This window comes from Sturnira hondurensis, unplaced genomic scaffold (genome assembly GCF_014824575.4).
Source record: "Sturnira hondurensis isolate 20B ecotype Veracruz unplaced genomic scaffold, ASM1482457v3 Scaffold0009906, whole genome shotgun sequence".
Taxonomy (NCBI): Eukaryota; Metazoa; Chordata; class Mammalia; order Chiroptera; family Phyllostomidae; genus Sturnira; species Sturnira hondurensis.
This window is the reverse complement of record NW_028082537.1, coordinates 732,147-746,496: the sequence shown is the minus strand read 5'-3', so window position 1 is coordinate 746,496 and position 14,350 is coordinate 732,147. Positions and strand designations below refer to the sequence as shown.

General features: G+C 38.1%; 1 protein-coding gene across 1 annotated transcript in view; it reads left to right on the top strand.

Annotated features, from left to right (window-relative positions):
• The window catches only part of NEBL (nebulette), a 161,552-nt gene that overhangs the window by 49,408 nt on the left and 97,794 nt on the right, over positions 1–14,350 (top strand). Inside the window, 5 exon segments of the mRNA XM_037058095.1 lie at positions 2,798–2,886; positions 3,228–3,468; positions 5,589–5,660; positions 11,633–11,737; positions 13,342–13,452. Of these exon segments, the coding sequence (XP_036913990.1) occupies positions 3,436–3,468; positions 5,589–5,660; positions 11,633–11,737; positions 13,342–13,452 (321 nt within the window). The 5' untranslated portion in view covers positions 2,798–2,886; positions 3,228–3,435.

Sequence of the window (14,350 nt, the reverse complement as noted above, 5' to 3'; positions counted from 1 at the left end):
TTTCCCCTCTGCCCCTGGAAACATGACAAAAACAGCTTTTCTTTCTGAGTTGCTAGGAAACTATTTACTTTCTTGTGTTTTCAGAAACTTCATAAATCATGTAAGGAGGGCATGTCATAAATTAATTAGTAGAACATCTCTCTCTGAAGGGTTAAAGGATTGCCAGCACTGATCAAGCTTCCTCTCTCTCTGGCTCCTGATACAGTGTTGACAGCCAAGCAAAGAGCCTCTTCAATAAATCCTCTCTCATATTTAAGTTTTTCCAGATGTGAGAAGCAATTATGTCTTTGCATTTACTGAAGCCTTGTGTGCTTTTCAAGAGGGATCTGGCATCTGTGCTGAATTAAGTGTGCTTGAGTGCATGTGTGTGTTCTGTGTGTGTGCATGTTCTGTGAATGAATGTACGCATACACTAGCACACACGTGGCATTTGCCAATAGTCAAATGAGACTGGACCTGAACATAAAACAAAACAAAAAGCTAATGTCAATAAACACCAAGGATTGTTGCAGCTATATTTACAGTCAAGAGCATTGGTCTTTACTGAACAGCACCTTCTCCCTTTCTATTTTTGTTCGACTGTTAAAGCAAAGAAATGAGGATAATTAAATCATTTGTATCTGTGAAAGGATTTTTTTTAAAAATGGTGAAATCATGATTCTCATAAAACATAAAATGAACACGTTTCAAAGATTTTAACTCATTAACTAATGAGGACACTAGTAAGATGTTACAATGGGTTCAAAGGTAAATTTGAAGGACTACACATAAGTGAGTAATAAGGAATGCTGAAATGAATTTACAAATAGGTATCTGAAGGGTCTATCAACAAGGCAGCAATCAATTGCTTTCCCTAGGAAGCAATTAACTTGCATTTGTGTGGATGATGCATCATTAGCATTGTTATCAGTTTCCAACAATTTATAGAGTTGTAAAACTGCTCAAAGACAGTTTTCAACAATTTATAGACTTGTAAAATTGCTCAAAGACAGTGAAAGGCCAAATTAGCCAGAAGGTAACACCAGATAAGACACAGGGTAATCTTTTCCAATTCTTTTTTTTGCCAGTTTCAAAGTCTTTCACAATTTTTTCTGACCTCTCACACAAAACTGCAGACAAAGGCTGCTTTGGGGGACAGCCAAGCTCTTTGATCCCATGTAATCCTTTAGTTCTGGCAACGGGCCACATAGAGGCTACTCAGACCATGGGCTTCTTTCTCTTGGTGTGAAGGACTGTAGAAGTGATTGAGGTGTTAGCCTTATTGTTGTTAAGACTGAACTAATATCTCAAGTAAGTAGCAAATTAAACTAGTCTTTCAGTTTCCTGGGTGCTTATGTTAATGTAGACTTTGAATGAGAATACTTTTTTTCTGTCAAAATATTTAGAAGAATGCATATTTTTAATTTTGGCATCCCAACTACACTCAACCTGGAAATAGTGTCAAAAGTTATTTGCAGTTTTTTTGTTTTGCTCCTGCAACACCAGTGTAGATACGTGGTTTTCATTTGTGAGTAGGATCTGTATTTGTGAAAATGGAAATAGGAACACAGAAAAACACTCTGTTAAAGCTCATTTTAATGGCATAGTCGGTAAGAGTGACAATTATTCAAGTTGCCTTATATTCTTTTGATTTTGAATTAACAAACAGTAATGAAACAGCCACCAAAAAGAGGATAGGCTTATTGACTGTGAATCATAAAAGTAGATGAGGCTAATGTTAAGCAGAACTCTTCTGTAAAGAACAAACCACCCTAGAGAGCTTGCATTTCTTATTTTAAGAAATGATTCCTCCCTCTCATCTATTAGTAAAGTTCTCATTTGGACAGATGCTGGTTGATGAGGACATACATGAAGCAAAATTAGAATAACCAGGAATTCAACTGAGAACCTTCAGGGTGATAGTGATAAAAAAACCAACCCAACAAACAACAACAAATCACAATCAAAACAAATAAACAGACAAAAATACCTCTGGCAGGGAAACAAGTCAAATGAACTAATTTCTCTCTCACTTAACCATTTAAGGGGAATGTTTTATAAGAACACTGAGTGGATTTTAAAATTAAAAAAAATTAGTTTATCTCTTAAGTGTTCCTCAACTCAGAACTGAATTTCTGAGGTGTTTCCTTGGCCGGGGCTGTTTCCTTGGAGACCCAAATTACTGGAGAGACTCTGTACTTTCTACGGAAATACATTGCTTACCCATAAATATCAAACCCTCGCTGAGACCAGAGACTTCCGTATTATAATGGGCAGGTTAGCTCTTATCTTTAGTCATGCTGTATGAGGCCCTTCTGACCTTTAAAAACATATCGATAATATAGAGTTACACCCTTCAAATGCTTTTCCTGGAACTGTGTACCTTTATTGGATAGCTAAAAACTTGTATTGGTAAGGATCTTTACTGCTTTTTAAGGGAACTAGGGGGTTGGCTGTAAGTAATGTGGCTCCTGACTTGGTCTCATTTTGAATCAGGGCATGGATAGAGACTACTAACAGAAGGAGTAGATAACATAAAATGAAATTCTCAATAAGTAAAAAGGATTAGTAGCTACACAGAAATCCCCTTTCGGGGTTCCTGAAGGTGAAAATACGTATTAAAATACAATATTTATTTTTTTAAAAAAGAAGATGATAGGGAATTTTGAAATGCGATTACCTATCTGTGAATAAGACTTTCTTCTTATTCCCTAAGTCACATTTTGGAGGTATTGACAAGAGTGCTTTCCTGTCATGAAGCGCAGGACTTAAAATGTTTTAGAGAAAACTTCATATGCATTTTGTATTATACCTATAGGTGAAAGGAAAAATGCATTTCATCAGAAGTAATAATGTGTCTAGCTTGCCAAACAATCATTAAGGAGTTCCTCCAGCAAGTCGTGAATGGTGAGTTTTTTATGTCCTGCCTTATCTTAGCGCCAAGTATGTTTTACTTGCCGCTTTATCTCTAACAGCAACACGGTGCCTGGCAGAACAACACGTGTTTGGATGCATGAGTACTGGTCCTGGTGCTCCACTGAATAACTCTGTGAATAAGATGCATAATTAATTTCTCTTGACCATGATTTTGCCCTCTGGAAAAGAGAGGGCTTTAGTAGGATTGATTTCTTAAGGATACCCATGTCTTTAAAATTTTGATTCTAAAATTGCAAATGGAAAATTTATGTTCACATTGCATATGGTGTTTGGTTATATTTTCAAAAATGTTTGTGCATGATCTTTTCCAGTGCAGTGAAGAGTCAATAAGAACTTATTACATGATGGAAATGAGAAAAGGCAGCCATTGAAGTCTGATGAAGGTAATTCACCCTGGAGAATAGGTGATACCACGAGGAATGCAAGTTTCGTCACCTTAAACGTTAGCCAATAGATGTATTTTAAGCCGCGGTGGCAATATTTTCTCCCTGCACTCCTAGAAGTTTGCAAGAAAAGATTATGAAAAGTGCTCTTCTCTATTTCCAAATAAAGGTAATGGAATCGATTTTCTATAGAATAGTCTTTTGGCAGAGGACGTGAGGGAATCGATCAGAACCCACATATTCTGCTCCTTTATGGAACAACTATAATTAATGTAAGAAGAATTTTCTTGTAGACTTCTCTATACTGGCCTGACCAGGCTGTTATTTTAAAGTTAAAACTTAAAACTTAAGTTTTCCAAATTTACTACCCTTGAGACATTTCTTTTTGGTGTTTTGTTGATAAGCAGGATATTTGATGCTATTAAGTTAGCCTGTGTCAACAATTGTTTCATGAGAAGATCAATGATTCTTCTAAAACATGAAATTTTTTTCAGAATAGAACAGTGTTTCCCTAAGTAATATTTCACAGAAAAGTATTAGTTTTCTGGAGTATCAGATATCATTAAAAAATTGATAGTTAGGTGGGTAAGTAGTTTAGATTAGACTAGATGGATAGGATTTCATGTTTAGGAAATGCTGGGTTAAGCAAATTTAAATACTTGTTTGGATGTGCATCTTCTCAGAACTTCCGATGTGTCATTGCTGTATGGATCTCTAGTGGCAGGGGTAGAGGTTGTGTACAGGTTCCCCCAAACGCATTTGTTTACCCTTGTTTCCATTCAGAGTCACCAGTGGAACTTCATTCTCAGGGAACACGATGTGAGAAATATCTATATGTGATAACCATATAGAAATTTTTATTGTCAGGATTTTTAGTTTAGGCAAGGCCAAGGGAATTAAAAATAAAGTTAAAACTAGATAGGATATCAAGAGAAAACAAAATTATACTTGACTATTAAAAATGATATATTATTTTGACTAAAGTTGTATTTTATATAACTAGTTTAGTTATTCACCATAGGGTGTTTTTTAATGTCCAATGCTTAAGTGCTGTGGCTGTATAAATATTAATTTACCCTAGGATTTAAATAAGCAAGTTGATAAATTATGAGTTGGATAGAGTATTAAGATTGCCTACATTAACAGGAAGGGTTTGTTTTGAGAAGTATAGTTTAATTATCTAACTGATGACATATATCACATTATAAATATTATTCTAGTTTATTTTTCCAAACTTTTCTGAGTGTGTAGTACACATTGAAAGGTATACAAATAACTAGCAAATTTGTAAAAATTGACATGATGGGCAGAATTGAAAGAGATGACTAGTATTGTTTTGAATTCTTAAATGATATATCAACCTGTGTTAACTGCAACTTCTCATGTTTAATGATGTTTACAAGTAAAATCATACACTAGCAATATAGGATTAACATTTATAATGAACTCAGAATAGATTCTTTGAAGGGTTCAAAGAGCTTTTCATGATAAATTACTAGGCTTTAATCAGCTAATATAAAGTGAGTATTTTTTAGAATGTGAGAAGTACATTTATATCTCATAAAAAATTTAACTTACATTAATGAAATGAATTTGAATGATCCAGATTCACCATCCCAAATCAGAGATATGTCTGACATTTCAGCGAAAGCTTTATTTAGGAGTTGAGGAATTCTTTAAGATAACAGGCTTTTGACTTGCTATCTTGAGTGTTACAGCTGAGTGCTTTCCTCAGAATTTTGAAGCCTTTTTCAAATTCTTTTATGAATTGAATTAATGAAATATAAATAAATTATCTCTTTTGAATTTCATAACAAGTTAAAAGAATGCTGACTTTAAAAGTTCATAAAAATGAATTTTGCTTATTGAAATGTTATTTCCCCTGGGGAAGCTAGCCCTGGCCAACCCCTGGGATCCTGTTCCATCCACTAACACACAGTTGTGATAAGGAGAGTGAAGTGTGAGCTAAATAGAGAGGAGGCCTGGGCAAAGTCATTTATGCCAGAATACCAGGGATGCTAAGATCTCAAGGGTACTGTCGTACATAAACTGATGCTATACTGCTGAGTTAAAAAGAATACACACACACACACACACACACACACACACACAGTGAAAATGAAGGTTCCTGTATTTGAGGATGTAAAAGATGAAACTGAAGAGGAAAAAACAGAGGAAGAAGAAAATGAAGAAGACAAGGTGAGTGGGCAAGCACCTGCTGAATAAAGGTATTTGTTCCTCTAAGTTCATGGATAGAAATGTGTTTCCTTTCCCTTTTTTTCTGGACAGGTATTCTTTAAGCCTGTTATGGAAGACCTGAGCATGGAATTGGCCAGAAAATGTACCAAACTTATTAGTGATGTAAGTAGCTTAAGTAATTTTTGTCCCATTTTGCATTGCATGTCGTAGAATATCACTCCATAGAATCACAGAGTGGGAGAGAAAAATCCCCAAACCATCTCTCAAAACCCAGTTATTTTCCAGATCATGGAACTGAGTGGAGGAATTTCAGGTGATTTCCCCAAGGTTACCCACACAGGGAATTTCTGTGGGAGCAGGTATCTGTGTTCTCAGCCCAGAATCTTGTCCCTATGGATTTCACTGTCACTCTGGCATGAAATCATAAGGCATTGAATTCAGAGCATATTTCTTTAACAACCCAAAGCCTGTTACAATTTGTATAGTGATGTAATATGTTTTCCGAGGATCTCTATGAATGAATGATTTAAAAAACATTTTGGGGACCTTTTGAGGACTCGGATGAGTACAGTAGTTTCCCAAACCAGAGAAAAATGCATATAGTACCCATGTGCCCATAACACTGACTGCCAACTTAGAATTAATGGATAATTGAGCTGCATGTTAAGAACTTTGATGTTGATGGTGATACAAATGAAAAGGAGAATTTTTGTTGTGACTTTTTTCATTAATTGGGATTGGTTTATATTATATTTCAAGGGAATCCTAGAATTGTAGGGTTAGCTCATATGTTTTTACAGTAAATAACTAAAACTCCAGATGCACAAAGAAAAGCATTGCTCATTAGGGGTGGGAATTGAGATGTTCTCATTAAAAGTTGTCAGAGAACTGCTTGTGAAAGGGACTTGTCCGAAAGAGCCAAAGGGTCTTTGGGAATCATAGACCCTTTCCATATATTCGACATGTGATTTAATTAAATTTTAAATTAAGTATTTCTTTGTGCTATTATTTAAGGATAGTTATGAGCTACTGTATTTGAAAGTTTTTTATAACCTGTAATAATAATATTGAAATGACAACAATAACAATAATATTAACAATAGTTAAGATTTATTGAGTACTGTGCGCTGCTCATTGAAGCTTATGAGGTAGGTTCTATTGTTTTTCACGTTCTAGAGGTGAGAAACAAAGGCTCAGAGAGGCCGAGTAGCTTTCCAAGGTCACACAGGTAAGCGGTGGGGGATAGGGCTTAAACACAGAGCCCTCTGTCTCAGCCACACTGCTGCGTCTTCTGTGACTGTAGATGTCTGTGCAGGTTATCTTACCTTTATTCTTAATTTTACACTAATATTAGTAATGGTAACACTACCAACATTTTCATATAGAACATATGAACTTAAATTTGATATTACCTCTGTTATGTTGTTTGCCTGACTAAATGGTTGTCTAAAATGTACATGCGAGGTTGTGCCAATCACAGGGCTAAAACAGATACAAATAAGGATGACTTGCTGCCCCGAGTTCAGTGGCGTTCCGGGCGGGTCTCTGGAGATTCTGCCTCTGACAGTGCCTGTCTGTCTGTGTCCACGTTTAACTTAGCATGCCTGTCTTTTCCCTGGTCTCAAACTTCGATTTAAAGACAAACCTTAAAGTCCCTTAATTTTGTTTTCTAACTCCTTATATCCCCAAGGGGCATCCATGTGTTTACCTGAGGCTCGTTGTCTGTCCGAAGGCAGTCTGTCTGCAGCCTGCGTCACCAAGTTGGTTGTATTGTTTGCCTCCTCGCTAGAGTCCTACATCCTGTGGATTGGATCACACAGCTAGTGAGCCACAGGCCTGGGATTTGAACCATGATCCTTCTGACTCCCAAGCCTTGGCCCCCATGATGTCCTTCCTCTTGCTGTGTGCCAAGCCTTCCACACACCTCATCATACTCTGTGATACTGGTTCTGTGAGCCTCAGTTCGGAGGTGGTGCAACCCACGACTATTTTGCCGAAGGTCATCCGGCTAGACAGGGATGAGGACAAAATTCAGCCTTAGGTCTGGTTAAGTCCAGAGCCTGGATGATACCCACTTGTCACTCTGCTCCATTTTTTTAGGTGAAAAGAGTAGCTTTGTGGATTTCTCTTCAAGGAGCAGGCTTTCTACATTGCCTCCATAGTCATTCCAACGATTCCTCTTCGGACCTCTTCTAACTTTCATATGTCCTAACTGGGGTGTGATAACCAGAGCCGTGCACAGCAGTGTGGATATGCATGGCCTGTGGTCATGAGTAGGATGGGATGATGTTTCCCTTTGCTCCATGCACCCTCTGTGATGGGAGTTAGAGTTTCTTGGGCTGGGGGCCTGCAAAGAGCTATTAAATCAAGCTCTGTAGACATCTTTCTCAGATATTTTCAGTCCTAATCTGTGACTTACAGCTGATTACGTAGGGCTTGTCAATATTAGTAGTAGTTTGAATGATTTTCACCTTGCCAGGGATCGATGTTGTCTGTAGTTGCCTGCCGTTTAGCTCTTTCAGTTTGACTCTTCACTCTCCCTGGGGGCTTGGGGTCAGCGGCAGACCTGCGTACCTTGCTGTATCATGTTGTTGCCAGATAGGTCATTGAAATGTTCAGTGAGATTGGTCTAGAGAGAAGTCCTGGCAGGGCTACACTCTTTAGAATTCTGTGTTGTTCAGATCAGGCTTTACTTTGGGGATCAGAATGAGGCATTTTCAAGTGTTCTTTGCCCGACCTAGTCTCTGCTTTGTCCTTGCCATTGCCATGCCCATAGGTGGTGTCTCCCTCTACAGAACTCGCTTCCCAGTCCTGAAGACAACGCCTGGTCCTCTGCGGCAACCTCTGTTATTTTTCTGTTAACCAAGTCATGCTTTTTATTTCCCGCAGATGGTCCCTCTCTGCTATTCTGTCCTGTTGGTGTTGGTCAACTCTCCAGTCAATCCCTTGAATAAATCAAACCTATTGACTGTATTTAGCACTTAGAATCATAGATCTAGTGACCTTTCGTCAGGTGGTCATAAAAATATTAGGTTAAAGATGATCGTTTGTATGTTTCTCATAAATTAGGCATAAAGTCTCTGCAGAACAAGTTTGGCCACATCTGCAGGACACCTCTGACTTGGTGACTTCGAGCCTTTTTAGGGTGTTCATGTGCAGTGCAGCAGAAAGAACATTTCCCAGGGAAAAGAGCACTGTGTGTTATGGGCAAATCCTTCAATGCAGAAAGCATTGGCTTCGTGGTTACCCCTCTGGAGGAAGCTCTGAATGTGTTGGATTGTCTGGGGGATGGGGACAGACTGGGCTGTGAGCGCCCAGTTAACAGGTGCAGAGAACCCAGTCCTTTCTTCCAGGGTTTACTGCATTTAGCAGTGTGGCTCTACTTGGGAAAAGACTTTCTATGTACTTTTGGTTAAGAGTGCATGTGAAAGGAAGCACACTCCGACATTTCTACATCTGTCCCCCACTTCCAGCCATTTGCTAATCTCCTACCGAGAAAGAAAAACTAGGCAGGGTAAAAGGAAGCGCCACCTCCTGGCAGCTGAGACATGGTAGGATTAACGAGTGAGATCAAAGCAGAAAGTAAATAAGCAGAAAGGTCATCTTGATGATCATTAAGTCATCAACTTTGCCCATTTTTTCTCAGTCAGAATGTAACTGGCATGGTGTAGTGGTTATGAGTACAGAGAGCTGGAAGTCACAGGAGCACCCTGGCACAGAGGTTTAACAAATAGGTTTCTTTCACCCGCATACATGAAGCCTGCAGGTAGGGGGTCCAGTCTTAGCATATTTGATGCTATTGGTTTCTCAGATTCCTTTTCTTTGGCTCTGTCAAAATTAATATGGTGGCTTTACTGCCTTATCATGATGTCATTGCTGCTGTATCCTTTAACTGGGAAGGAAAAAGGTGGAAGGGCAAAGTGTCAAAGGTCAATGCCAGCAAGTCTCTCCCTGTACACCAGTAATGCCAGAACACTGCTGGGAAGCTTCTGCTAATGTCTTGTGACCAGAGCTGGGCACCTGCTCTCCCCAGGCCAATCACTCACCAAGGGGCATGAGCAAACCATGCCTGGTTTAGAGCAGTTTGTCCTCTGGGGCTGGGGAAGGGGGTCTGCCTACTGTAATAGATACATTGGGGTTCTTTTATCAAGAAAAAGAGGGGTTGGATAGGCAATCCATCTAAGAGATAGAGCCATAGTTGTCTTAGGAATATATACACCATTGTATTAGGAAATGTTTGTCCACTCAGCAATTCTCATTTTACTGAAGATTTTGTGTCCATCTTCTTCTGGTATAGGAAGGGTACTACCAGGTGACATTTTTTTTTGTGTTAAAATTTAAGATAATGTGCTATTGCCATTCATATTATATAATTCATTAGAAATTAGAAGTGTGTGTGTGTGTGTGTGTCTGTGTATGTGTGTATCTTAAAGACCAAAGAAAGGAATGGAGGCCACACTTAAGAATGAGCCTTTTGCCTGCGTATCGAAGGAAGTAAGTACTTCACCCTCATCCCTGCTCCCTTCCTGAACATTCTGCTCAGGTCAGAGCTTATCAGGAGGCCTGTGGCCCCAGCACATACCAGGCAGCGAGGAATGTGAGTGTGAAAGGGAAAAGATGGTGGCAAAAGATAAAAATAATGAGGCAGACTTAAGCCTAATGACAGGTTATTTTCTCTCATACTTATTATATAATGGGGATACTTTCCCCCCCCCCTTTATGATCAAAATAGCCTACTATTTATCATACTGCCTTTAACGGTTTAATTACTAGTGACTGAGGAGGGCGATTTGCAGAGGCCTAAAATTATGGCTAATCTCTGAGAAGAAAAAAGTAATTTACTGCACAGATAAGATAAATATGTTCTAATGTTGATTTCATGAATAAAGCAAATGTTTAAAGTGGCAGGCATATAGTATCTAAGAGTCACAGTGGTGCAATGTGGTATTTTGAAATAATTTTACTTGGTGTTCAAATCTGCTTATGGTCAGATAATGCCCTTCAGATCAGCTTTGCATATGGTAAAACCCCGATATAATGTGGTGTGTAACATCAGTGTTAGTCACGTCCCTTAACAACCAGGTACTACATAGAATGAAACTTTACTTTTAGGTTATAATTAGTGAGACCACAGGACCCTTTTTCAGCCTAGGTATTTGCAGCCTCAGGTAGATGAACATGACTTTATTACAGGGTGATACAAGTTTTAGCAAATACCTTTGTCCTCTCCACTAGTCATAAATTTTGGCTCCTCATTTTTCAGATTGGGCTGCAATTAGTGCGACAGTGGGAATACATTTTAGGTTCTTCTCCATAATTCCTAACTTCTTTTCGGCTCCTGTGTCCATGTGGGATCTTTCTCTGAAATAACGACGCTGGCCTCTGCCCGTGGGGGAAGGAGTGACTCATTTTATTAGTGAGTTCAAGGGGCGAAATGAGCATGCTCAGCAAGGCCTCTCTGATCTTTTCCTTGCTCATGGGCTTACTCACAGCAAGGGTCATTCTGATATCTCAGCCGCGTACGAACTTTCTGGGCAGGTTCTCCTCTTGTTGCGGGAGGAGAATGGGATGCCTGTGGCTGCTCATACATTGAGTAAGTTTGATTTCGTTGGAAGTAGTAACAGGAAGCCCATGGTGGCCTTAATTTTAAGCCCATTTCTCTAATCTATCAGGTCTAGGTAATGGTGCTAATGTAATAGTAATCTTCATTTGTTTAATTTCTGCCTCTACTTCTTAAATGGTTACATCTATCCTGATGACTCCTTGCTTTATACGTAGAGGTAGGCAGCTAAATTTCTGTTTGACCAATGGCTTAACTGTTAGGGTTAGTGCTTAAAAGTAACAAAGTTGGCAATAGGACTTCATGTTCCTGGGGCTGACACACATGATTCTTGATAGTAACCTCATCCTCATTTATCTCGAACATTGGCTTTCTTTATTATGCTTCATCACTTTTGCTGTTCTGTGCTGGATATCAGTTTATGTGCTTTGGCTTGTTTTGAGTATCAGTCCACATTTGAGTATTTACTTCAGAAAATGTTTTTTTTTTCTCAAGTTAATTCTTCCGTTCAGCAATAGATCATTGAAATTGTTTTCCTTCTTCCTCTTCTGGTGTGAATTGTTCTCTCTTTTAGATCCACTATAAAGAAGAGTATAAAAAGTCTAAGGACAAGTGTACATTTGTGACAGACACTCCTATGCTAAACCATGTAAAAAATATCGGTGCTTTTATTTCTGAGGTAAGTTATCAAAAACTTGCAAAATGGCTCACATGTTCTTTTTATGTATAGATAAAAATCTGTGTATTGAAGTTGAAGAATAATATTTTCAAAAGCACCGCTGAGTTGGAAATATGTATATTATGTTGTAATTCTATGCACTACCAATTAACTCATGTAAATTGACATATTTTACTGTCTGTAGTTGATACGCCTTATTATGTATGCCTGTGTTTTGACTCCAGACCTCTCTTATTTATATAGAATTACTCTTGATGGGATATTTTTATTCAATAGTAGAAAGTATTGTCAGAATAGTCTTAGATGTTTCATATTTTATTTCCTAACAGACTGACTAGTTATAAATTTTTAATATAATTTTGAAAATAAGTAAAATTTATCAGCTGATATCATAAAATATGGCACTTTTGGTTAATTAAGTTTAAATCAGTTAAAACTGGTGTTGAGAATTGGCTCAGTGGAGATCCAGTTATGAGACCACAGAGTGAGAAGTGCACTACATGTATTTTCCAGCTGAAAAACCATGTGGTGTCTTTCTGAGAATGTTTATGACCACTGTATGTGTTGCATTGAAAAGAGCAGTGAACAGGGATTTTGCTGATGAGGCATCTCTGTAGTCTGTGGAAGGATCAGTTAGAAGAGATGAGCTTGGTAAGAGAATGAATAAAATGGCTGACCTCTAGAGTTTCATATGTTGGGAAAAGATCAACATGATATTCTTAGGATTATTTTTGCTAACATGAAAATATTATGAGGAAAATTGGGTAAATTTTTAAAATTAAGTATCCAAATCCAAAGAATTATAGAAACACAGAGTTTAAACAGGAGACATGCACAATAATTCAATGCTCGAATCTAGTTCTGAGTGGGAGTCATATCAGGGACTTGTCGACAGAATGTGGCAAAACATGGTTTTATTTATTTGAGTTAGCTGTTATTTCTCTTGTGCAGAGAAATCCTTGATGTTCTTAATTATCAATTCGTTTCCCTGAAGGAGTTAACTGCAGAATGAAAACATGGGAGTGGGCAATCTGTTGTGTTACTTTGAACCTAATCTTCCCAAGAGGAGCTGGTGAATGAGTGTTTTTCTGTAAGAGTAATGATTGAGGTCACTTAGGAACAGTGCCGACTGGAGGTGTGAAGACGCAGAAATAGCAAAAACACACCTCACCCCTCATCGTGGTGGGAGGGGGTCGACAAGACGAATAAAGGAGCTCTGTCCTTTGCATTAGGTTAGACAGTGCCTTCTAACAGCTTGTGTTTTTTGAAACAACTCAAATGTCTCATTGCTCTCAGATTTTTCTTTGCTGATCAAACATATGGAACCATTAATACACACAGATAGATTTACTTTTAGAAATGCACATGGGTTTAAATAGAAAAATAGTCTTTTTTTTTCCTTCTGTGTCTCACTTAAAGCCTTTTCATGCTAAAACTGGATTTATCTTTCTTCAAAATACGTTCATCAGGTCTATTATCAAAGATTAAAATGCTCTTCAGATTTTTAAATTAATTCTATTTTTAAAGGAAGTTTGGTTTTATTCTCTTTTAGTATTCACAGTGAAGGAGGAATGTTTATTTATTTTTTCCTTCCCCCTCCCTAGGCAAAATACAAAGGCACCGTTAAGGCAGACCTTTCCAATTCCCTTTATAAACAGATGCCGGCCACAATCGACAGTGTCTTCGCAAGAGAAGTGACACAGCTTCAGAGTGAGGTGTGGTTTTCCTAAATTGTTGCCTAATTGTGTGATTAAGTATATAACCTGGTATAAATTATTCCGCATTTAAAAAACTTGTTTATCTTGAGTACTACTTACTGAATACAACACGGAAGTTTCATTGTGTTTTTCATTTAGAATACCTCAGGCTTTCAAAAAGGGCCTCCATCAGGTGGAAGGGACCATTTCGGTGATTGCAATTTACAGACGAACTTAAGAAATGTCCTCATATAAACTCACTTTGAATCCACAGGAGCATAGGAGTGATTTTCCTGCTATAGTTCATCAACACATGAGTGCTGAATACATTTAGTTTATTGTAATTCTTCAAATAGGATTTTAATATAGAATATTTCCGCCCTGGCTGGTGTAGCTCAGGGGATTGAGCATGGGCGTGTGAACCAAAGGATCACGGTTCGATTCCCAGTCAGGGCACATGCCTCGGTTGCAGGCCAGTTCCCAGCAGGGGACACACGAAAGGCAACCATACATTGATATTTCTCTCCCTCTCTCCTTCCCTTCCCCTCTAAAGATAGATGAATAAAATCTTTAAAAAATATATAGAATATTTCCCCTTGTTCTCACTCATTGTTTTGTTTTCTTCATAGCACAATCTGATTTTTTTCTTTATCAATCTGTTACTTGGTTCCCTAAGTGGCATGAGAGCAGGACCTCATCTCTCTCCTTCCCTGCTGCTCAGCACATTTCCTGGTACACAGGAATGTTCCATAGATGATTGCAAAAATGAAATGGATTTTTTTCAATTTGAATAAAAATGGACTTTTATTCAATTTGTTGGTTTCCTTTCCAAGGAAATGTTTTTACATAATTTATATTCTTCATGCTACATTTTAGGTTAAAAATAATAGTAAACACATAGACATATTTATTATGC